The sequence below is a fragment of the Echeneis naucrates genome, chromosome 3, assembly GCF_900963305.1.
Source record: "Echeneis naucrates chromosome 3, fEcheNa1.1, whole genome shotgun sequence".
NCBI classification, from domain to species: domain Eukaryota; kingdom Metazoa; phylum Chordata; class Actinopteri; order Carangiformes; family Echeneidae; genus Echeneis; species Echeneis naucrates.
In genome coordinates this window covers 21,081,669-21,105,567 of record NC_042513.1, presented here as the reverse complement: position 1 = coordinate 21,105,567, position 23,899 = coordinate 21,081,669, and the positions used below count along the sequence as shown (strand labels likewise).

Sequence of the window (23,899 nt, the reverse complement as noted above, 5' to 3'; positions counted from 1 at the left end):
AACTGCTTATCTAAGCATGAGTATAAGTTTGATTTTTTTTTCTGCTTGTGTGTCTTTGGATGGCCTTTCGGCTTCAGACAACACTTCAGGCTGTGTGTAGTTATTATTCGTTTAGTTTTGCTTCGTTTGTTGAGGAATATACGAGGAAAAGCCACGTTTTTGACTGAGGGGGGTGATGCTTTTGTACTGATCCGGGACCCGGGGGATCGGAGTCCGGTTAGCTAGCTAACTTATGTTTTTATTCGGCGTTACTTATAATCGATACTTGGATTTGTGTCATATTTGGTTTCCTCTTTTAAGCCAGATTTGCAGGTAAGACCTCTAAATTCCTCTCGGTTCAAACTTGTTGAGCAGGTTGCTGGCAGGTCTCCGGCAGGCTAGTGACAAGTGATCAGGGAATGATACTCTATCATTGGATCTCACAGACGGGCAGAGGGGGGCAGAAGTTAGGCTGAGCCTGGAAATCAAGCCGTGGCTTTGTTTTCTTTGGAAATCTTACCATGTGTCCAAAGAACAAGCTTCACTTGCAATTATAATCAGTAAAATAGCCTGTCCCGCTGGTATTAGTTGGAGCTATTGCCAAACTTTTGATAGCTGATTATTCTTCAGTGCAAATGTTGACATCCATGGAGTTTGATTGGAAACCGTCCTGATTTAATTTCATTATTTTAGCAATCTATCCACTCTTTCCCATTGTCTTTATTTACTGAGAAAGTTGAGAGGAAATGAAATAACATATGTTGTGTACCTTCAGCTTTTCTTTCCTCTCATCAGCAGCACTAACAGGTGTAATATTGATGTCCACTCCCATACACACTTTATGTTTAAGCAGCCATTGCCTGGCAGTGATAAGATGAATTATATGATAAACCATTTCAGGACGTTAAAGATTTTTTTTTTCTGTTTTTCTGACCATTGTTTTCTTAGAAAAAATAATGATCTTTGGACACATTTGACAGGGTAGTAAATATGTTTGAGGCCTGCTGTGCAGTAGACATTGAAGAGTCTTTTGACAGTGCGTGTCTAAATTTGTAATACAAATGAGTACAGGTTTGACGAGGCTAGACAATCCCCAATCAATGCACTCTCATTATCACTGCAAATAATTTAGTGGAGAAGACTTCTTGTTCTTGCCAGCTTCCTTTTACGTTCTCACAATTGTGTTTTATTTACATACCTTGTTTCCTAGAGTCTTGGAAACGTGACATGGCTTATTTTTGATCAACTTGGCTTTGACCTCCATGTTTGCAAACATCCAGTCAGCTGAAGTATCCACAAGGCAAGACACTCAATGACTGCCAGCTGCAGGAGTGCTCTTTCGCCATGACCTTTAACGTCAGCATTTTCATTTACATTACTATTACAGTTTTAGATTTATCAGTATGGTAATCATAGTTATGTAGTTGTTTTTATTGCTCCCATGGCACACAAGATGATCATTCTGTTTTATACTCAGTTGTTTGACTTGGAGCTGTGATTACGATATTACAGCCACATAAAAGCCCAATACTGGGATGACACCGAGCTGTCACTGCAGCTAAGGTGTTTCAACAGCCTTTTGACTCATCTAAACTCTTTCTTCCTAAAATTAAAGACAAGAGCATGACAATGAAATACATGCAATATACTCAAAAGCGCAGCAGAAACACCCTAGTTTGAAACTTTTTCCAGTCTTGTCATATTGTGATATATTTGCAAGTCAGGGTGGGTCAAAGCTGAGTAAAGGAAGGAGAGGCCTGTCTTGCCTCTAAAAACAACAAAGGAAAAAAAAGTCAGCAATGCAAACAGGATTACTAAAAATCCAGTCCAAGGCACTCCAGAAGGCCTGTCCAGCACTGTCAGAAAGCGTGAATGCCACTGGTGGATGGGTATTTATGGCAACATGAGTAGATGAGCTGTGCTGAAATATCACCTTAACAAGGCCAACTGAGAGTTAGCTCTCTGCTGCAGACAGACAGAACAGAATGATAATGCAAAGGAGAAGACGGTGATAAGGTAGATGGCTAGCTAAAACGTCATGGGCAGTTTTACTGTATATATAAATAAACACACACACACATACAGGGAGAGAGTGAGAATCATTGGTGCAGAGGGAGAATCATGGGCTGAGTTGATGTCATTGGTGTGAGGTCGGTGAGTGAGGCAGAAAATCAATCATTTCTTAGAACAACAGGCAGTGCTTGTTTGTGAACAGTTGTGATGAGCACAGGCCAGATTCACATAACTACCAAGGCATAGATTTAGGAGCAGAACAAAAATACATGTACAATGGAATTTGAAGAGATAAAGCAAGAGATAAAATATACTGTCCGAGAATGAGTAAATGGAGGAAACTCAGAGAAGAGAAAAGGTAACTACTTTCTTCTCACTCGATGCAGCTCGGTCTGTTTTGGAATAGTTTTTTATTCTTTCTGTCAATGTCTACATGGAGTCTACATGGCGACAAGTGTGCATCGAAAAGGTGATAAGGGACAAACAAACAGACAGATGCACTCTTGAGTGGTGAGGGACAGCCAGGCTATTTATCCAACATTTTTCATTGTTGTATATACTCACCAGGAGTCAGAAGTGTGACAGACAGACAGTCCACACTCCAAAGAAGCCAATATGCTCAAATTAACCAATCGCAACGAATTAAGTGTCTGAGTTTGAAATCTGTTATATTTAGTTTTTGTTTAATGGAAATGTGCAGTCTGAAAATGTTTTAGCTTTTTCATTAGTTTTAATGAAAGATTCTGTAATCCAAGTAATGAAAAGACTGGTCTTTGTTTAGATAAAAATGTCTATTTCACAGACAAAAGAAAGGCACAGTTTTCATTAGTAATATAATTTTAGAGCTACCATCCATCCAGCTTTACTGGGTTCATTGTCATGCTGCTGCTGCTGCTGGCTCGCTAGTCAGGTTTGTATACTTCAATGGAAAAGTTGTTGTTTGTGTTTTAATTACACTTGAGCTTTTCCTGCCCCATTAACACTTGGTATTTTGAAATATGCCAGGGATGAGCTGTGAAGAGTTCAAGGGATGTCTGTGCAGTTGTTATTTATTATTGAATACCTATTACATGTATTTGTAGTTTTTTGCTAGGCTTGCTTAAACTTGCAGGAAGAGCCAGAGCTAAGTGAACGGCCTACTTACTGGGTGTGTTTTTTTTTTTTCTCTCTTAAGAATGTGGTCACACTGAAGAAATACCATTTTACTCATAGCTGAGATCAGAGAAAGTCCCAAAGTGACAGAAAATATCACTGTATTATTTTAGTGGTGTGATTGCCAATATTGCTTCTTTCTGTTAGACAATAATTAGTAAGTAAACAACTTGTAGATCACATGTTTCATCACCTCTTACACAACTTCAGCTTCATACAGTAGTGTAGTTTGAGCAGGGAGGAAATCAAAACCTTGCTGAAGGGCACTTCTGTGGAGTGGGTTCCTGCCGTCACAGTGGCTCAAACACAGTTTTTTGTATAATACAAGCATGACACAGTTTGGTCTTCATTCATTCCAAAGATGTGTCGTTCAGACTATACTGGCTTTTCTGAAAAGTTTTTTTTAAGGTTGATAATGCCAACCTTTATGTCCAAAAATGAAAACAATTAGGAATGGTGAAAATAGCAGTGCTATTAGAACTGCACGTCAAGGTGAGGCCTACAGTGTTTTCCATCGAGGTTTAAGTGGTTTTTAAAGGCTCCTGCATCATTGGTGAAGTACAAAATGAAGTTTTTAGGGTAGGTGGAGCCCTGTTACCCAACACTCGCCCCAATTCCACCTCAGTTGGTCTATCTGTATGCCAAATCTTCTGTATTCATTTGTTAGCTTCTAGGCAGAGACCACATCTTAGTGTTCAAGCATGCAAATGCTGGGTTCAGGGCTAAATCAGCCAGGATTTGCATGAGCTTTGTAAATCTGAATCTGCCCGAGTTAGTCACTTGTTTTGTTCATGTCTGCTGTTCAGCTGGCTGTCCATTCACTGCCTGGAAATGGTGAACCTTAAAGTCAGCAGTCAATGATTAGCTTTCATATTTTTATTACAATGTTAATGTGAAAACAGCGTTACATTACCATTAAAGCCTCACCTAAGACTGATAACAGTACTTGGTACTTTACATTGTATTGGCATATGTGTGGTAATCAATCAGCAAACAAAAAGAAAGAAAAGAGTTGGAAACAGTATTGGTTTAAATCGGTTTGCTAATGTGAACCGTAACTTGATTCTTTGTGTATTTTTATTGCACTACTGCAGACATATGCAATATTAGGAGTCTCTGGCAGTTTTCAGTAAGAATAATTCTTATATAAACTCAGTTTCAGAAGTGATTAAAGCTTAAGTACAAAAATAGGCAGAAAGTGGAGAAACAGACTGGAGGAGAGGAAAAGGTAACCCAGGAAGAATGAAAGAGGACAGAGGAAGGTGGTGACAGATGACAGATGGCAGACAGTAGGTCAGCAGCTATCCCTTGCTGTTTTCTGCCATTGTGAGATTTCTATTTCTCATTGTGTTTTTGTTGTACTCCTCATTTCTCATCTCTCCATCTCACTCGTGCTCTTTCACTAAGCCTGTATCAGAAGGCAAGATGACATTCACATCCTTCTTAAAAATCACTTTTCAATCTGTACCTCTCATAGCTCCCAGGTCTAACCTGAGCTCTGATCCTAATGTACTTTCTGAGACATCAAGGTTGTCCCTTGGCCAAAACCCATGATCGCTTCCTGTCCGCTGGGGTTGCATGAGGAAATGCTTGTGTCTGTGGGTTACTGGACAGGAAGTGTTGAGTAGAAAGATTGGAATTTTTCTCCTCCTTTTCCTCCTCCAATTTTATCATGTGAGTCTGACGGGCTGATGGGAGAGATAATCATGGAGGAAGCAGGTGTTCAGCATGCCTAATGAAATTATATGAAAGCTGCAGATACAATGTGATAAGTCTGATTCATTGTGGGTGTGTGTATTTGTTTCCACAGGAATAATTGATGTGCCTTCAAGAAAATTTAAGATACAATTATCATGCAGTATAGAGTTAAAAGTTAATCCTCATAGTGTTTGTAGCCTTCTCCAACACTAACCCTGTACTGTGACCTCATTAAGCAAAAGTTTACACCAGTCATCCCACAATAAAAAGTGTTTTTAATGTAAGCAGTAGTTTTGTGGTGGTTCTCTTAAGAGACAGAAGACCTATAAATATGTTGCTAAACCCAGCATGACACAACTTACTGGTCTTTTGTCAACACAGCGCCCATATATGGGCCATGTATGGGCCATTTAGTCTGTGGTAAGGCAGTCCAGTACATTTACCGCGATGTGACCAACCACAGATGTGATTTAGACTCTAAATCATCATAGGTGATGTGTTTCAATCATTTGTTAAACCAAGGATAACAAACCAGCAATGTTATTAACATGCTAGCTCAGCCATCTGACCACCCTAATTTTAGAAATCTTTATTGATCTAAAATAATGAAGGTGAACAATCAAGCCTTTACCCTTGCTCCATATGTAATCACCTGAAAACTAAAAGCCCTCAACTTGGTTAGAGAATTGGGCCTTCAGCTGTGTGGAACAGGTTTGTGCCTCCATTTCTGCACTTGTGCATGACTCAACAAGAATGGGTTTAAAAAATGATGTAACAGATGTTGAGAAAGGCATGATCAGAAGTGACACATTTTGGAAGAAAATCTTTTACACTGATTGATCTGTTCATGAGATAAACCTTGATATTATAATATCTCAGCAACCACTGGGTGATGTCTTACAAGATATTGTACATTTTTTATTTTGTAACTCCAATATTATCCCCACCAGTAAGGCATCTCTTCTGTCTTAAATAGACTACACACAGCGAGTATCAGGGAGTCTCAGGTTGAAGTTGAGAAGTTGCCAGCGGTGTTGCACAACATCAACATGCTAGTACCCCAATATTGGGACAAAGCTCAGAGTTGTGTCCTCAGTAGAGCCTCACAGAGCTTCTAACCTGACCGCTCAGGCCTTCACAATGCTTGAACAAACACAAGATATACTTTGAGATAACCCGAGTGGATGAATTTTTGAGATTGCCTCTTGTGTCCATGGTAACATGTTGATAGTGCGCTCCCTGAAGCATCCAGAGATTAAACTTGGACAGATGCATGAAGAACTGGTGACTCCACAAACTCTGGGTCAAAGAGCCAAATGTGAATCACCGTAGTACTTAGCAAGGATTTATTTTCCTCTGGACAGTCTTTCTGTGAATGTTTGTCAGCCTCGGCTGTGCAGTATCTGTGAATATGTATTACACTGATCTATGGTCCTCCACAGAGTCAGTGTGGATGGTACTGGAACAAGTACTATTGGTTTAAAAGGGGGAACAGGAGGAGCCCTGTTTTACTCTGCTGACTGACCAGAATCTCTCTCTCTCCCCCAGCCTCTCTTTCGGTTTCTCTCCCTGCTCTCAGTGACAACTCTGTCTAGTCTTGGCTGCAGTACGGACTGATGACTGGGTTGTGACTGTGTGTTTTGCAGATGGGTGCAAGCAGTAGCTGAGGACACCACCAGGATTTCCCTCTCTCTGTCTTCGCTCTGCCACCTGCAAAAATGAATGGTAAGTCCACTGCAGTTTGTGCGTGAATGGGTGTGCAGTGGAGGGCAGCAAACTAGTGTCTGTGTGGGGAGAGAGTTGTGTGTTTTTTATTTATTTAGTTGTTTATTGGTTGGTTTTTTTTATTTTGGCTCTGCAGATCTGCTGGCAGCAAACACAATGCCACATACAGTATTAATTCCCAGTTCAATTCCAGTGTTAGCCATATATATAATTAGTCTCAGCTGTCATTCTTAAAAACTGATTGTGTGTGTTGTGCCTGTGGTCATTTGAAGTTGTTTCCATTTTTTCTTCTATTATGTCCCCAGACTAGTTATAGTTCTTGTTACAGGACTATAGCTACGGGAACTGTTTTAGCTTAGTGTCTGTTCGCTGTTTGCTGATGTGACTGTTGAGTAAATGCTGATGAACAAAGTGACACAGCACAACCACAACACAGAGCTTCATTATCACTTTGTCAATATCAGTGCATTCCCATCTCTTTACTGCTGTAGAGGCTCCCTTTGGGGTTATCACTCATCCCGTTCTTTCAGCTTGTTTGTTTGCAAGTCGTAAAATGTATGTAGTTGTACTACAATTATTTAATTTTTTTACAGAATGTGCTAGTTTGTTTTGCTCAGATTTGTGTGTAAGTCACACATACACACTTATTTAACTCATTTAAACAGCCAGGAACCAAGCTGATGCTTAAAGTTTATCTGAACCTTTGACCTTTTTCCTGTCTAGGTGGTCTGAGTGTATGGGCAATAAGTCCAGAGGAGAGGGACAAACATGATCAGAAGTTCGACACCCTCGCCCCTTCAATGGGCTATGTCTCAGGTACACACATAAGTAGCTGAAGTCAATGAGACTGCTGATGTAACATGCTCAGTGATTTCCCTGGCAGCACATTTACATGAGACATTAAAAAACAGACCTTTATCCATTGTTATAGCTGTTATCCCTATAATCTAAGAGATTCCTTAATGCCCAAAAACTAGGCATATGTGAATGACCTAAAGTAGCTGGGAGAGGCATTTTCCACACAAAGCGACAAACACACTGTAGATAGTGATGCCTAAGACTCATATTTTTAATTTCTGTGTACAGAAAAAACATTTCCCTCACAATTTCCTTTTTTCCTCTGATGGTTCCCTTTCTGTAGGGGAGCAGGCAAGGAAGTTTTTCCTCCAATCGGGGCTCCCTGCTGCAGTTTTGGCTGAGATATGGTGAGAAATACACACACTCTCACATTTTCATATACTGAAATTTACTCAGTGATATCTGATTTCTCTTTTCTTACTCTTTTCCGCTCTCCCTCTGTCTCACAGGACTCTGGCTGATATGAATAAAGATGGGAAGATGGACAGGTTGGAGTTTTCCATCGCTATGAAGCTCATAAAGCTTAAACTCCAGGGTACACCGCTCCCCTCAGCACTGCCAATAATCATGAAGCAGCCTCCAGTACCTATTCCCAACCTCAATAAACCCACCTCATCCATGACCAACCCAGCCTACGGTACGGTCCTACAAATATATGTATGGGTCGTTAAAGAGGACGTTTTCTGAAATTGTTTTTGGCAGTAAATCAAAAATAAACCAAAACAATTATCGTGATCCTGAATGGCTAATGGTATTTAATCTAGTAGTTGCCTAACTGACTGATTCCGTAAACATTGTGCACCATGTCTGCTTGTCCTAGGTATTGGTTCTGTGCCGAACATGCCCATGATGCCGGGGGCAAACCTTGCCATGTTGACCCCTATATCCATGGCAACGCCTCTGGCTCCAATGACAGGCCTCACTCCTTTGGTTCCTACAGCTACAGGTCTGAGCCCTCTTATTACCTCCACCCCCGCCAGGCCTATGATGCCCACCATGGGAAACACAGCGCTGCCAAATGGCAGCATGGGAATTCTACAGCCAATCTCAGCTGGAGCTTTAGCCTCTGGTACAGATAAGTCTTATTTATATTTATCTGTTTCCTCTCCCCTTTATTTTTCTGCTCTTTCCTGTCTGTCACTGCTCAGAACGAAATGAGTATGATGAAAAGCTAAATGTATCTTTTGATAATCTCTTACTTGAGGCTTACTTTCTGTTTCTTATAGCACAAAGATCCCTGAGGGTATATAGCCTGCTCTAAGAATCAATATGTTTGCTGGAGAAGGTTTTCTGCAGTTCTAAGAAGGAAACAGGAGAAATGAATCCTAGGTCATGTTTTGTAGAGTCAGGTCTCTGAGTCATTTACATAGAAATAGCTTGGACAACCTTGACAAGGTTACAACAGTGAGTGCATATGTCGGTACATAACTGAGCCTCTGCAGGAATCTCCTTCCCTTTCTGAAAACTGAAAACATATACATAGGAGGGAAATAGTTTGTAGTTGTTGATGTGTTACAATGAAATGTCCTGAAAATATTACTAATTCTTATAGAAGTAAATATGTGTTGGTGTTTTCTTTTTTAGGCCTACCTCGATCTGCGTCCACCTACTCCTCCCCACTAGGACTCTCCGCTACTTCTGCTGGGATGAATAAAGCATCATCACTGCTTGACCTGGGATCTAGCAGGTAAAAAACACACAGAATTGCATGAAGTTTGAAGAACTTAGCACTTCCCCCGTTTTGCACAATCAACACCTCAGTTATCTTGTTAGCCTGTTCAGAGAAAAGGACATAAGATGTCACTGAAGATTGTTGCCTTCTTTTATTTATTTATTTATTTATTTATTTTTGCCTTTCAGCTCTGCTTCTTCATCTCCTTCTGTAATGTCACCCATGGTTGCTGGTCCCAGTGACTGGGCTGTGCCACATGCTTCTAGACTTAAATACAGACAGCAGTTCAACAGCCTGGATAAACAGATGACTGGATACCTCACCGGTACGATGTGTGATTGTGTGTTTATTTATCTACAGTGTATAAGTTAAGCCAAACCAAGCTATGTGTGGAATGCAGGCGTGGATGTCCATGAACAACAGGTGCTGATAATTTAAAAACCATTGCCTCTCACCATGTATCATGTCTTAGTTAACTCTAAGGAAGTGGCTGAACCAACTGTGTGTATGTTCACACAGGGTAACAGTTTCTCAACGCACACACTATTTCCTCATTGAAGGGACTCGGTGTAGGATATGCATATACAGATTAAATCATCTTTTACATTTAGGCTAAATGATTCAAAGTCAGAAAGATTCTAGTTTCCCATTCAACATTAGACGTTTATATCTTTTCTTTTCTTTTCTTTTTTTTCCCCCCCAGAAACAAAACGGCAATCTGGGGCTAGACTTTGAGACCGGCTATGATAACGAACAAGGCTCCTCCCTTAAAACACCTTATTTTAAATTTGTTTCCCTAGTGAATCAGCTTATACCGTACTAGTCCTCATCCTTCCTCTGCCACAACCTCACATCTGTGATATACAGTTGTTCTGACATCATCACTTTTGATACCAGGTCAGCAGGTCAGAGGAGCCATGGCGACCACAATGCTGACTCAGACACAGCTGGCATCCATCTGGTGAGTGGCTGTGTGTGTGTGGTGTTTGTGTTCACCCGTGTGTTTGAACAAAGGTGTAATTATATTGAAGATTTTTGTTGTTTTACAGATCCTAAATATTTCTAACTTGTATGTATTTATTTTATTTATTTATTTTTTGATAATATCATTAGATATTAGAGTAAAATTAGATATAACAAATTGTAACTCCCATTTTTAACCCTTCTGCAGGAATTTAGCTGATACAGATAAGGATGGCAAGCTTAAAGCTGATGAGTTTATTCTGGCAATGCATCTGGTAGATATGGCAAAGAGCGGACAACCTCTGCCACTATCGCTTCCAACTGAGCTGATGCCACCCTCACAAAGGTATGTGCCCACATAAGATTTAAACACTTTAACAAGAAGTGTTTTTAAAAAATTACCCTAACATTTAAGTACATTAAACATTAGCTACATTAATGTTAAGATTAATTTAACAGTTCATTGATATGCAAGTAATGTTAACTGTTGCAGGAGTGCAGTGAATGGGTCCAGCTCTTCTCTCTACGCTGCTCTGACTGATGATTTGGACATTGAGCCTCCACAGAAAACCAGGACCAACAGTCAGTATTCACACACCAGACTAGTAAAGAGTGGAGCCTGGTTTAATAATGGGCCCGTGCTTAAAGCTGGTTCTATATTATGCTTCTTTACTAAGAACAAAGAATGAAACAATAACTAGTAATCAGAGATCATTTAGTACACACACACAGTGACTGCACACACTATCATCGTAGACCCTAATCCTTTTGCAAAGCAAGTTGTAGCAGCTCAATTTAAAGTTTGTATCAGCTGTTTTTAAATACTGGTTTCAGCACTAAATGCTATTTTTTTAGTCCACAGATCTCCTAAACATCAATTATAATCTTACAGACCTGTTTTGATTATGCTCAAAGTTTGGTCTATACATCATCATTTGTGTATTTTTGTAAAACAACTATTGCACATTAAAATGTTTTACCTGTTTGTATTCAGTGTCATTTGAAGATAAATTCAAAGCCAACCTGGAACGAGGGAACGCAGAGCTGGAGAAAAGACGACATATGTTGCAGGAAGCAGAGAGGAGAGAGCATGAGCGGCGTGCTCAGAAGGAGAGAGAGGAGCGAGAGAAGAGGGAGAGGGAGGCCCGGGAAGCCGAGGAGTTGAGGAGGAAAGAAGAGGAGAGACGGCTGGAGCGACAGAGGGAGCTCGAGAGGCAGAAAGAAGAAGAAAGACAGAGAGAGATAGAGAGAAAAGAGGTGGGGACGTGTGTTAACACTTCTAAAATAGGCTATAGATACTGTATGTGCTGCTACGAATTTTTGTGTGACATTTTTCTTTGTTTTATAGTAGAGGTAGTGCAAACTTGCATGCATATACTGTATATTTACTTGACTGTCTTTTGTGTCTTTGTTCATCCCAGGCTGCACAGCGGGAGCTTGAGCGCCAGAGGAAAGAGGAGTGGGAGAGAAGGAGGCGAGGAGAGCTGCAGATAAAGAGGGAGCAGGACCAGGATGATATCATCAGATTGAAAGCTAAGAAGAGGAGTCTGGAGATGGAGCTTGAGGCTGTGGTGAGTGGATAAGGGGCAATATTAATATCAGGAGTGTATATTAGTTCAGAATTCATTGTGACCAGATGTCATTCAGCCATTATTAAGTTTCCATTTTCTCTATCTGTCTTTCTGTCCCTCTTTACCTCAGGGTAACAAACATCGTCAGATCTCAGACCGGCTGCGTGACATTCAGAACAAAAAGAAGCTACAGAAGACAGAGCTGGATCTGATTAATCAAAGGAGAGAGACAAGAGAACGAGACATTAACACCTTGCACAAACAGCTAGAGGTGTGTTTCTCATGGCAAAGTCATTAACAGTACAATTGCAATCCTTTTGTTTTTATATGCAATTTATCTGAACTTTCTTGAAAAAGTGTGTCTTAGAGTTTTCCTCTGCATTCTCTTCCAATAACACTTTTTTTTGTTGTTGTTGTTAATTTTGATGGATTTCCTCTTGGTCAGGAGTTCCAGAGGAAGTTGTCCCAGTTGACTCCAGAGCAGAAAAGACTGACAGAGAAACTCAGAAACATGACTATGAATAACCTGCCTGGTAAGTGCAGATGGATGAATGTTAGGAGCTCATGCTCAGCAGTTGTTGAACAAATGAGTCCAACACTTAAAATGGCCAATTGGTAGAGTCAAGTACATGCAGAACATACACGTCTTCAGAATGTCAAGTTATTTAATAAAAAACAAAGGACTGCAAAAGTGCAAATATTTGCTAATTTAAGAAACATGCATAGATTCTCATCACAAAAACGTGTACAGATAGACATGTAGTCGAAAAAAAAAATTTCCATTCATCAGGGAAGCAACCTTATCTGGTATCATAACTCTTTTCAGTGGAAATAATCTGTTATTTTAACCGTCTTCCTGCAGCAACAAGAGTTTCCACCCTGAATGCGGATGTTTCAAAGAAAAGGGGGTCATGTATGAAACTGAAAGAGCAAATGCAAGCTCTCGAGAAAGAGACTGCTGCCAAACTGGCTGAGATGGACCAGTATAACAAAGACATGCAGGTAAAATGTTTTACAAATATAGCATTGATAAAGAGGCTCCATGTGGTATTACTTAAAACACCATTTCAGGTCCATTAAATAGTATCTTCAATTATTCCATAATGGAATAAAACATTGTGTCCAAGGCATTTAAATAGTTGTGTGTGTGTGTGTGTGTGTGTGTATTGAGTGAGCAATGAAGAGTGAATGAGGATGTGATTTCACAGCTATTGAAACAGCAGGACCCCTCACCCGGCACGCCCATTCAATTCAGTTAGCACTGATATTATCTCGTTAGACAAGTCCAAATGTCTACTTTGAGCAAGCTTGATTGTATGACCAGTCAAGACTTGTTAAATTTTTCACATAGGAGAATGGTCTTCTGTCATCAGAAAGACGCAGAATATCAAGATATCAGAATGTAACGTCTTTCAGCAAACTTTTGCCTTTCTTTTGGTTTCACTCTACATTGGGGGCTTCTCAGTAAACTCCTTTGGTATTTCATTATTGGTTAGTGAGTCACAGCTCAACAACAGTATTGTTTTGACTAGCCCGTCAGTAGTTGTAGTGGAAGGTGGATTAATAGTCATCGTTTTTCCATCCTGATGAATCATCGGCGCTGCCTTAGCCCTGCTCACCAATCACTACGAATGGAAGAAAGTGCTGACTCAGGGCACATTGCCATATCAGTGCAGTATCTGACTAGAAGCGTGTTTCTGTAATTACACAAAGTGAACAGGTTTGTACAGGCAACGTCACTTAATAATTAAGGTTAATATTTTTGTTTTCCATACAATCTAGAAATAAACAGTTTGTGTGTAGTGCTTCTTTTTCTTCTCCTCCTATAATCATTATACTTCTTTATAACCCACTTTTCTTGTCTTCTGTTACTGATCTTATCCCTTTGTTATCCTTGCCTTTTGTCCTTCTCTTTTTCCTTTGAATATTTGCTTCTTTCCTGTTCTGAATCCCATTTCGATCTTCCTTCTCACCCACTTCATATCCCTTCTTCACAACTTTACAGTATATGGGTGCTGACGACTCTATGCTTCAGGCTGCCTTCTGTCTGCTGACCTGCCTCCGTAACCTCTTCTACCTACTAAAGGTTTCCACTGTTCTTGACTAACCTAATCTTGTCTTTTCTGTTGTTCATTGCTCTGTTCATGCTTCCCCATCAGTTACACCTCATGTGTATGCTGTGATATCTTTTCAGGTCTAGTCTAATGCTTTGACTTATCTCATCTATCTCTCCCGCACCTCCAAACATTTTTTTACAACTTTGTGCCTAACTTTGTGTTTTTACATGCTGTGTGTTTTCAACCCATTATATCTTTCTAGTAAGGTCATTCTTAAATATCCACATATCTTTCAGTCTGGAAGTAAATGTGAGGATTTTGTTTTTTGTTTTTTTTTTTCTGTTTTGTGTACACCAGGAACTGCGAGAGAGTCAGCAAAAGCAGGAGGCAGCATTGGAGAAACTACGGAACATCAAAGAGGACAAACGACGGGAACTGATTAGAAGGAAGGGGCAAGAAGAGGAGAGGAGGAGGAGGGAAGAGGAGAGAAAGAAACAGGAGGAGGAGAGGAGGAGGAGGGAAGAGGAGAGAAAAAAACAGGAGGAGGAGAGGAGGCGGAAGGAGGAGGAGGAAGCTCAAAGGTATTTTGTTATATGCAGGTTTAGTTTTAGAATTTATGATCAAATGAAAATATCCTGCTAATGAATTTCACAATAGAAGCAAACCTAAAATCAAATTTTTTGCATTTGATTTTGCAATGCAAAATTTTACAGTATTGTTACCATTTATTTTTTTACTTTCAGACGCATTAAGATGGAAAAGGAGCGTCAATGGCAGGAGAAGCTGAGAAAAGATGAAGAGGAGCGTCAGAAAAGGCTTCAGGAGGAGAGAGAGGCAAAACAGAGGGAAGAGGAAGAAAGAGAGCGACAAGCTCTCTACCAGGCTGCCAAGGAGCAGGCTGAGCGAGAGCTCAGAGCAAAGGAGGAGGCAGAACGCAAGAGAAGAGAGGAGGAACGGAAGAAAAAAGAAGAGGAGGAGGAGCGTCAGAGGCAGGCAGAGAGAAGAAGACAGGAAGAAGAGAGAAGAAAGCTGGAGGAGGAGAGAAGGCAGCTGGAGGAAGAGAGGAGGAAGCTGGAGGAAGAGCGAAGGAAAGAGGAAAAAAGAAGGAAAGATGAAGAGCAACGCAGGAAAGAGGAGGAGCGCCGTAAGGAGAGGGAGGAGGAGGAGTGGAGAAGGCGGAGGGCTACTGAGGCTGCTCTCCGAGATGCAGAGGAGAGGAGAAAGAGGGAGGAGGAGGAGAGGAGGAAGAGGGAGGAAGAGGAGAGGAAAAAGAGGGAGGAGGTTGAGAGGAGAAAGAGAGATGAAGAGAGAAGAAGGCTTCAGCTACAGCAGCAGGAGGAGGAGAGGAGGAAGCATGAGGAGGAAAGAAAGAGGGTAGAAGAAGAGAGGAAAAGAGAGGAAGAGCAGCAGAGGAAAGCTGAGCAGGAGAGAAAGAGGAAGGAGGAGACATCTCGTCAGCAACAGCCACCGAGTGGAGGAGGGAAGCTGGATATTCAGGAGAAACTTACGGCTCTGCTAAAAGGACTGGAGGAGAGGAAGGGTAAGACACCCACACTCATATCTCACTTCTATGCTTCTCTAGAAGAGCCAGTCAAAAACTTTTTACTGCTCATTTCAAACTATGATTCTCTTTGTGCTGCCTTAGGTGGGCAACCAAGGGCTACACATCACAGGAAGTCAGCTGCACTCACATCCTTCAAAGCTCTCTACCCCTTCAATGCACGAAACGACGAAGAGCTCAGCTTCAATGCAGATGATATCATCGAGGTCAGAATTAAAATTTTGTCTCTATAGGGCTAAACAGGATAGAACACTGAGTATATAGCTATTTTTCTGTTCCTCCTCTCTATTACTTTTTCTGTACTTGTCTTTCCTTTCTTAAACTTTCCCTTTGCTTTCCGTCAGGTCGATGAGACAACAGAACGGGAGGAGGGTTGGCTGTACGGCAGCAAACAAGGGAAGATGGGCTGGTTCCCAGAGAGCTATGTCGAGAGAATGGCTGCTTCTGCTGCTGTTACTGTTACTCCTAAAGGGCCACTCCAGTCACAACTTTCAAACACCCTCGAAGCTGCCAAAGCAGCAGGCACCAAGTCTGCCTTTACACCAACTCACTCTCCAAACCTCGCTTCCTCAGAGACGCAAGGACAAGTGAGAAGTTCACACAACCTTACCCTGGACGATACGACAGTATGATTATTGTTAGCAGACAAACACTCACGTGGTCATTGAACTATCTTTATTCTTGTGCGTCTGTCAGCAGGTGGTGGGTAATGTGCTTGCCCAGGCTCTGTGTTCATGGACAGCAAAAACAGACAACCATCTGAACTTCAATAAGGACGATGTCATCCAGGTGCTGGAGCAGCAGGAGAACTGGTGGCTTGGACAGTTGAATGGCGAACAGGGCTGGTTCCCCAAGACATATGTGATGCTGCTGGGAGAAGAGTAAGTTTGTTCCTCATAATTACATAATTACATAATTACACTGGAGGACCAGTGTTTTTATCTTTTACCATTTTTTTTTTTTATTTGAATTCCTCTCCATTCTGCCTACATCAAAGTCATACAAACCATGAAAACCAGTTATTACCTTAGCTGGTGAATTCAGGCCCTACAGTGTGAATTTGTCTTATTTGAGTCCCCATGTTATTTCAAAAGCCACATTTAGCATGTTTATACATGTTTTATTCATGTATTAATTTCTTATGAATTTAAATGAATTGATACTACCTTAATTACCACAAATCTACACCTCCAATACGAATTATATTTTCCAAAACTTCTGAAAGTCATAATCTATAATGATGATTTTTGTTTTTTGGGTATGTTTGTTTGTGTGTATACATTAGATTTGAACTGAGTAGACCTAAGCACAGACCTTTCCTCCATTTTTCCATAACATGTTTCTGTTGCTGTTGAGATGCTTAATCTCATTGAAAATCAAAAAAAAGAAAAAACAAGCCCTTGTCACATGATGTGTGTATGCATATGAGTGTTGTAACAGTTTCGGTATGCAAGGAATTCAGGCCAGAGAGAAGTTTCACCCCTCCTCAGTGATGAAGAATCTGCGTTATAAAAATGGCCACTGCAACATGGAGTTTTATATTTTCATCTGTGGTTATTTTACTTTAAAGAACTCTACATCTTATGTGTTGAGTTGAACCCCTGTTCCCTCCACCTGAATGAAAGTCAGTCAGTTCACCAATCAATCAGATATGTGATCAGGAAAGCTAACCCTAACCCTTTTACATCTAAATCTTCTATATCTCACACCGCTGTGACATTAACCAAGATAAGATTTTAAGATGGGAAAAATGAGGGATGGATGGAAGATACATATGAAAGATACCTTTATTCAATGAGCGTGGTCATTTTAATGTTGGTTTTCTGTATTTCTAGCTTAAAGACTTCACCTCATGATGCATCAGAGTCCAGTGACAGCCTGCAGCTTGAAGGTACTTTATCTCCAGCTTCCTTTGAAAAATTGGACTAATGAAATTCAGTAGGCATTTCTCTTCACTACATACTGTACACTATATTCTCCTGTGTGAGTGTTTATATAGCTTAAGTTTTACCTTTTGTGAAGGACAAATAGCTTTTTATATTAGATTTAACTTGTTTTTGATGACACAGTCAAATCGTATATCATGCTGAGTTACATATAGTGTTTGTCTATAAAGATAAAGTCCTTATCACAGGCCAGACAGGTGGAGTGAAAGAACCTCTGTAGGATATTTTGCAATTCGCAAACACGTTGTAACCACATTATCTGAAAAAAATAAATAAGAAGAATTGGCTTTCGTTCACGTGTCCTCCCTTCCCTCTGCAGAATATGTGGCATTGTACACATATGAGTCTCCAGAGCCGGGTGATCTGACATTTAGCGAGAGAGATGTGATCTTGGTGAGCAAGAGGGAAGGAGAGTGGTGGAACGGCTCAATAGGTGATCGCACGGGCGTCTTCCCCAGCAACTACGTCAAACCCAAAGAGACGGATGTAAGAATGCATATAGGATAAACTAGTTTAGGACACTTTTGACTATATGCAATAACACTGGATGATAATGGATGCAATATCTATTGTTTACTCCGTTTTTGTGTAGTGCCCTTAAAAAGGTATTAAATTATGTTAAATGGCAGATTCTGCAAAAATAATTCATGATTTCATTTCAGACAACAAGTACATCTGGAAAGAAGAAGCCTGGTAAGCTCACAGGCTTTATAAAAATATATATTATAATAATTCTGTCTCTGGTTTTGCAATTTGCTGCAATTCAAATTTGGATTTGTGTGTTGTGTGCACAGAGATTGGCCAGGTGATGAAGGCCCACACCTCCAGCGGCTCTGACCAGCTAAATCTGGAAAATGGCCAGCTTGTCGTCGTCCTCGGGAAGAATGCCTCTGGCTGGTGGCTGGGAGAGCTGCAGGTCAGTTTTTCATTGAAATTCAATTCAAATTTGAGATCTGTAGTACTGTAAATCCACAGGAAGTCCGTCAGTTATCACCTATCTGCACAAAGGCCTGCTCAGTTCTGGCCTCATATCAGCACAGCAGTCAGAAGTCTCAGGACGTTGTAACACTAAACACCAGACTAGTGAATCAAACATTTTTGACTTGTGATCTTGGCCAAAATCCCCAGTGTTCTGCTTAAAACCAAAGTGTCCACATTTGTTTTCATGTCCTGAGTTTAGGCCCGGGGTAAAAAGCGACAGAAGGGCTGGTTCCCCGCTTCTCATGTCAAAATACTGGGATCCAACAGCGGCAAATCGACACCAGCACCCCAGCCAGGTAACTCGCACACGCCTTCGTCAGTTGAAGTCCAGAGGCAGAGACAGTCCATTACATTAGCTATGATTATGCTGTGATAGAGTGGAACTCACACATGTGTCCCTTTCTCTCTCAGTCTGTCAGGTTATCGCAGTATATGACTACTCTGCCTCCAATGAGGACGAGATGAGCTTCTCCAAAGGTCAGCTGATCAATGTTCTAGAGAAGAACAATCCTGATTGGTGGAAAGGAGAGATCAATGGGGTCACGGGCTTGTTCCCCACCAATTATGTTAAGATGACCACAGCAGATTGTGACCCCAGCCAGCAGTGTAAGTAAATCTCTTGATCACATCCTGCCTACATGAAAGAACATGTTGCATGTTGCAAAAATGAAGATGTTTGCCTCCAATGTTGCCTCAAACCTCAATCACTAACTAATCTTTATGCTGCAATCACCACCTACCATCACTTACATCCTTTCATCCACATACCTCTTCATCTGTTTATCCCTCTTCCCACTGGCTATTTCACTTTTCTGTGTTTTTCTCACTTCCTCCCCTCTCTCCGTTCCTTGTTGTCTGTCTCTTTCTCCTTCTAGGGTGGTAGAAAGTCCTCTTCCTCCTCCACCTCCTCTTCCTCTCCACCTGACTTCAGAGAGACCAACTATTGCACTCTTCTCTGAGGAGGCGGAGTGCCTGGCTACTGGCTACTAACTTCTCCCACTGAACTAATGTTACTGAGTTTATATGTGTGTGAGAGACAACTGGTCTATCGTGTGTGTTAGAAACATGACAACGTGTCCAAAGTTACCTGTGAGTGAAGCCTTGGTGCCTTTTGTGACTGAAATGATGCTGAAATTAAGCACAGAAAAAGTGTCTGAATCAGAGAAAATAGCTGGTCTCTCTGTGGCTTCTCTCCTTTCTTTCTTTTCATTTTCCTCATAAGACCCCCCCCCTTTTTTTTTTCTTTTCTTTTCTTCTTTCCACGTGTTGCTTTTTTCCTCTCTCCCTTTCTCATTTGTTCTTTCTGCTCTTTGTTAGGAATGTTATTTCCATTCTAACTCTCTGCTCTATCTCAGCCCACACAGAGCCCACTATGTATCTCAGAGATATGACTGTCATACAGGTCTTACTGCCACTTTATTGATTTCTGTCACTAATAACATATTGTAATAACCCTCTGGGTATCCCAAATTCTGATTTAATTTCTCAATACTGTACTTTTCTTCACAAATACTTGAAACAAGTGCTGAGGTCTCGACCCTCTATGTTTATAAAATAAATATTTGGAAAGTAAAATAGGAAACAATCAATAGTAATTTTGCTCAGGATTAAGGTGAACATGAACAGAAAGCTTTATAAGAATATAACTTCATCACATCCAATGTGAACTTTGTTACTATTAACCACTTTGCAGTGGGCTTTTGATTTTATGCCTTTTGAAAACTTTTTGTTTAACTTGATTTGGAAACAAAATGGTCCAAACAAAAGTATAACTGAAAGCCATAACTAGGTCATCTGTTATAACCAACAGAGGAAAAAGAAATTGTTTTGAAGTGAGACAAAGTGACTCCTCACCATATGGTTAATTTTGTCAAAGCCATTGACGTTTGGCCTCCGAGGATGACAAACTGCTGCTGCTCTTCATATTAACCGAATGCTGCTGCTCTGAATGTTTTTGTTGTTGCTGTGTGCAGAAAGTGAGTGAAACACTTTAAACAGTGAAATAAATTTTTTTTGCTGTCAGCATTGTGGAAGACTTTCTCAGGCCAACAAGTGAAAAACAAATCCATGCAAGTTTCAGATCAGGTGCAGTGACTCTTGAGCCCCGTCTAATGAATACTGAGGGACACTGACATCAAAGACTCAAATGAAAAATAATTGACTGCAGTTTGAGGAACAGTGATGTAGGAAAGGGGGAATTGCTGCTTAGGTGTTTGTTGCATCAGTCACTTTATCACAAAGGAAATTACGTGATCCACACCATCAGCACAGCAGCATCAGGAGTTCAAAGCAGCTTGAACATGTGTACAGCGGCGTACACGTCCCTGTTCCAGTAGTGTTAAAAGATGGTGCAACTATTTTTGAAAGATTTGCCTGATATATTTTGTGATTCTGGAAAAAAAATAAAAATTGGTTTGGGATCACGCAAGAATTTTATTATTATTATTATTCAATGAAATATTTTTTGCCAGCTGTGTGTGTGTGTGGGTTGATACTTAGCGTTTGTTTGTGAATATAATGAATGTGAGGAACCTTTTCTCCGATAGAGGCGGCATTACACCTTACTTTCCTTTTTCTTTAAGCCCTTCCTCATCATTCGCCCCAAAGGATTGCTTCTCAATCTAGCTTTATTTCTTCTTTCCATTTCTTTGGTTTTAATCATATTATAATTCTGTCTATTCAGTCAATGGTTGCTAGAGAACCTGGACTAATTGTTTGGGCTCATTTCTGAAGAAAATGTGGTAAAGTGTGAGATTGTGTGAATTTTGTCTACTGAACGAGACATCAAGGTGAACTTAAAAAAAAAAAATCCTCTCCTTCCTGTTTGGATATAAGCAGATTTGGTGTCAGAGGAGTTTTAGTCTGATACCAGCTGAAAGAAGATAAGCGCACAGAAGGAGAAAGAGACAAACGAACAGCTAAAACACTCAGATACAGAGCTAAAGTCCTAGCGATGACTTTACAGGCCAAATTTCACTTTTTAAACCTGTGGGATGAGACAGACGATGAGAGTGAAGTGGGAGAGGGAAGGGAAATGTCATTGAAGGAGAGCCAGTCCGTTTGTACTGGATCCTCACAATGTGCTCATGTGTCAGGTAAGTGTGCTGAACTGGTGTTCAATTTTTCCTCTTCCCACCCCACCTTTTCTTTTTCTTCTTTTTGGTCCTCTACAGCAATGTGCATATAGATGGAAGGAAGCACATTAAGAAGAATTATAACTTTTTTTGCTGTTGTTGTTGCTGTGGATTTAGTCCTGCCAGAACTCCCAGCAGGAGGCAGTAATTGCACCTCTGAGGTGATCCTGTGGCATAAAAATTGTGTTGTTGTTGGAGTGGCCACACTTTTTTAACTAATGGGGGGAAAAAACATCACCATTGTGCTTTGTTTTTCCTCTCCTGCAGGGTGTGCAGACCTGAAAAGCCTGGACTCACTGAGCCCCCAGGAAAAGAAGAGACAGGGTTACATCCATGAGCTGATAGAGACTGAGGAGAAATACGTGGATGACTTGAATACAGTGTTGGAGGTAATACACACTCATCCTGCTGAATGAATACAGTAACCTGCTCTGGCAAATAATTTTCAGAGTGTGAGATGTGTCACAGTGCCATTATGTCCTGATTGTGTTGTGTGTGTTGTTTACCTAGGTTTTCTATCGGCCCATGTCTGAGTCAGGCCGGGTGAACGATACAGAGATGTCCATGATCTTTGTGAACTGGAAGGAACTGCTGGCCTGTAACACTAAACTTTCCAAGTAAATATCAAATGGATAGAGAGAAAGGGATCTCAGGAGAAGAGTAATTCTGATGAACTGACTGAATGTCATTCATGTGCATGCGTGTCTTTTTTCATTGTTGTGTGTGCGCATGTGGATTCACAGTGTACAGATGTGTGTAGCCACTTGTGTTTATATGTGTATGCATGCATGTGTTTTTGCAGGGCACTTTCTGTTCGTAAGAAGACGGGAGGGGAGAAAATGCCGGTGCAGATGATTGGAGATATCCTGGCAGCCGAACTGTCCCACATGCAGCCGTACATACGCTTCTGCTCCTGCCAGATCAACGGAGCTACACTGCTCCAGTCTCGCACTGACAACGAGCCAGACTTCAAGGATTTCCTGAAGGTAGGAAGGAGAGGAGTGTGAGGAAGAAGTGAGCAGGAAATGTGCAAAAGTAAGTCTGAGAAAGAATAAATGTGAAGGTCTTTACAAAGATGAAGAAACACAGTTTATTTAATTTTAAAGCATTTGTGATTTAAAAGGAACATTCTGTCCATCTAATGCCGTGACAAATATAAACTACATATTGGAAGTCACTGTCATAACTTCCAGACTAATTTCTTTGGTTCATTCAGTTAATTTGTCCTAAATTTGGTTGCATGTAGTGTTTTATAAGTTTCTTAGAAGAAGATTCTTAATTTAACTTATCTTAACTTTTGTTTCAGAAAATTGCCACAGACTACAGGTGCAAGGGCATGCCGCTGTCCAGCTTCCTGCTGAAACCCATGCAGAGGATCACCCGCTACCCACTGCACATCAAAAACGTAAGCCTTCGTGTTCATGAGTGTGTCGTCTCATTAAATGGTTCAGGTATACTGAACTTCCTGTGAAAGGAGAAAAGAAAGGCGTTATCACCAATTAGACTGTTTGTTGTAGGTGTAATGAATTTCTGTGTGTGTGTGTGTGCATTTTAGATCCTGGAGTGCACTGCAGAGGGTCATGCTGACCGAGGTCCTTTAAAAGATGCCCTGGAGAAGGCAGAGGAACTTTGTCAACAGGTATATTTCCTCACTGAATTTTTTTTTTTTTTGTTACTTGAATTTGAAGATGTTTTTTTTTTTTTTTTTTTTAGGGGGGGTCCTTTTCCTTTAATTTAATTATTTTAATTCCTTTAACCAGGTTAACGAGGGTGTGAGAGAGAAGGAAAACTCAGACAGACTTGAATGGCTCCAGACTCACGTACAGTTGGATGGTGCTGCAGAGGTATTAACCTTAATGATCTCACAGTTCACCGTGCACCGAGGTCTTTATTTCAGTAATTTATTTTCCAAAATACTGACAAAAAACAAATAAAAATCTTCGTGTCATCTCCCCCACAGCACTTGGTCTTTCACTCTCTTACCAACTGTTTAGGCCCCAGGAAATTGCTCCACAGTGGAAAGGTGAGTAACATGCTGATGTCTCTGAACTGGAAACACGGTTGATGAACAACTCAGGAAGATTTTCCTGTTCATGCAAAATTCACACTCTTCACCTAACCTTTTCAAATCTAAAACTGCAGAGGTCTAGGAGGTACAGGTCCATGAAATGTTCATCATGAACAATGAACATCAATTCAATTCGTTCAATTAATTCATTCAACATCAGTGCATGAATTTTTTTGGGGGGACACATTTGCCTGAAAAGAGTAAAGCGTTCATGGCTGAGCACCTGAAAGGGACAGTAGAGCTTTTATGAATGTTTGTCATTGTGATAAAATATTCCAGTGTTGAAAGTGACTCAGAAATCTTTGCGATGTATTTGACTTGTTTCTTTCTAGATGTACAAGGCAAAGAGCAACAAGGAACTGAGCGCTTTCCTCTTTAACGACTTCCTGCTTTTAACTCATGCGGCCAAACCGTTCGCTTCATTTGGACCTGATAAACTGTTCAGCAACAAGAACAACGTTGTTCTCAAGATGTACAAACCAGTGAGAGACACACACAGACACACACACAGACACACACAC

The 23,899-nt window shown here is 40.7% G+C and overlaps 1 protein-coding gene across 1 annotated transcript in view; it reads left to right on the top strand.

Annotated features, from left to right (window-relative positions):
- The window catches only part of itsn2b (intersectin 2b), a 28,094-nt gene that overhangs the window by 402 nt on the left and 3,793 nt on the right, over window positions 1-23,899 (top strand). The window contains exons 2-36 of the mRNA XM_029497447.1: window positions 6,489-6,567; window positions 7,291-7,383; window positions 7,709-7,772; window positions 7,875-8,026; window positions 8,219-8,494; window positions 9,010-9,112; window positions 9,286-9,422; window positions 9,995-10,058; window positions 10,269-10,406; window positions 10,554-10,642; window positions 11,055-11,317; window positions 11,482-11,631; window positions 11,762-11,902; window positions 12,077-12,164; window positions 12,494-12,633; window positions 14,046-14,182; window positions 14,432-14,969; window positions 15,027-15,228; window positions 15,334-15,455; window positions 15,594-15,836; window positions 15,946-16,130; window positions 17,085-17,140; window positions 17,515-17,681; window positions 17,858-17,888; window positions 17,990-18,111; window positions 18,376-18,472; window positions 18,588-18,782; window positions 21,578-21,699; window positions 21,821-21,927; window positions 22,113-22,296; window positions 22,617-22,715; window positions 22,866-22,949; window positions 23,071-23,154; window positions 23,271-23,333; window positions 23,711-23,860. Of these exons, the coding sequence (XP_029353307.1) occupies window positions 6,561-6,567; window positions 7,291-7,383; window positions 7,709-7,772; window positions 7,875-8,026; window positions 8,219-8,494; window positions 9,010-9,112; window positions 9,286-9,422; window positions 9,995-10,058; window positions 10,269-10,406; window positions 10,554-10,642; window positions 11,055-11,317; window positions 11,482-11,631; window positions 11,762-11,902; window positions 12,077-12,164; window positions 12,494-12,633; window positions 14,046-14,182; window positions 14,432-14,969; window positions 15,027-15,228; window positions 15,334-15,455; window positions 15,594-15,836; window positions 15,946-16,130; window positions 17,085-17,140; window positions 17,515-17,681; window positions 17,858-17,888; window positions 17,990-18,111; window positions 18,376-18,472; window positions 18,588-18,782; window positions 21,578-21,699; window positions 21,821-21,927; window positions 22,113-22,296; window positions 22,617-22,715; window positions 22,866-22,949; window positions 23,071-23,154; window positions 23,271-23,333; window positions 23,711-23,860 (4,893 nt within the window). The 5' untranslated portion in view covers window positions 6,489-6,560. The remainder of the gene's footprint in view (window positions 1-6,488; window positions 6,568-7,290; window positions 7,384-7,708; window positions 7,773-7,874; window positions 8,027-8,218; window positions 8,495-9,009; window positions 9,113-9,285; window positions 9,423-9,994; window positions 10,059-10,268; window positions 10,407-10,553; window positions 10,643-11,054; window positions 11,318-11,481; window positions 11,632-11,761; window positions 11,903-12,076; window positions 12,165-12,493; window positions 12,634-14,045; window positions 14,183-14,431; window positions 14,970-15,026; window positions 15,229-15,333; window positions 15,456-15,593; window positions 15,837-15,945; window positions 16,131-17,084; window positions 17,141-17,514; window positions 17,682-17,857; window positions 17,889-17,989; window positions 18,112-18,375; window positions 18,473-18,587; window positions 18,783-21,577; window positions 21,700-21,820; window positions 21,928-22,112; window positions 22,297-22,616; window positions 22,716-22,865; window positions 22,950-23,070; window positions 23,155-23,270; window positions 23,334-23,710; window positions 23,861-23,899) is intronic.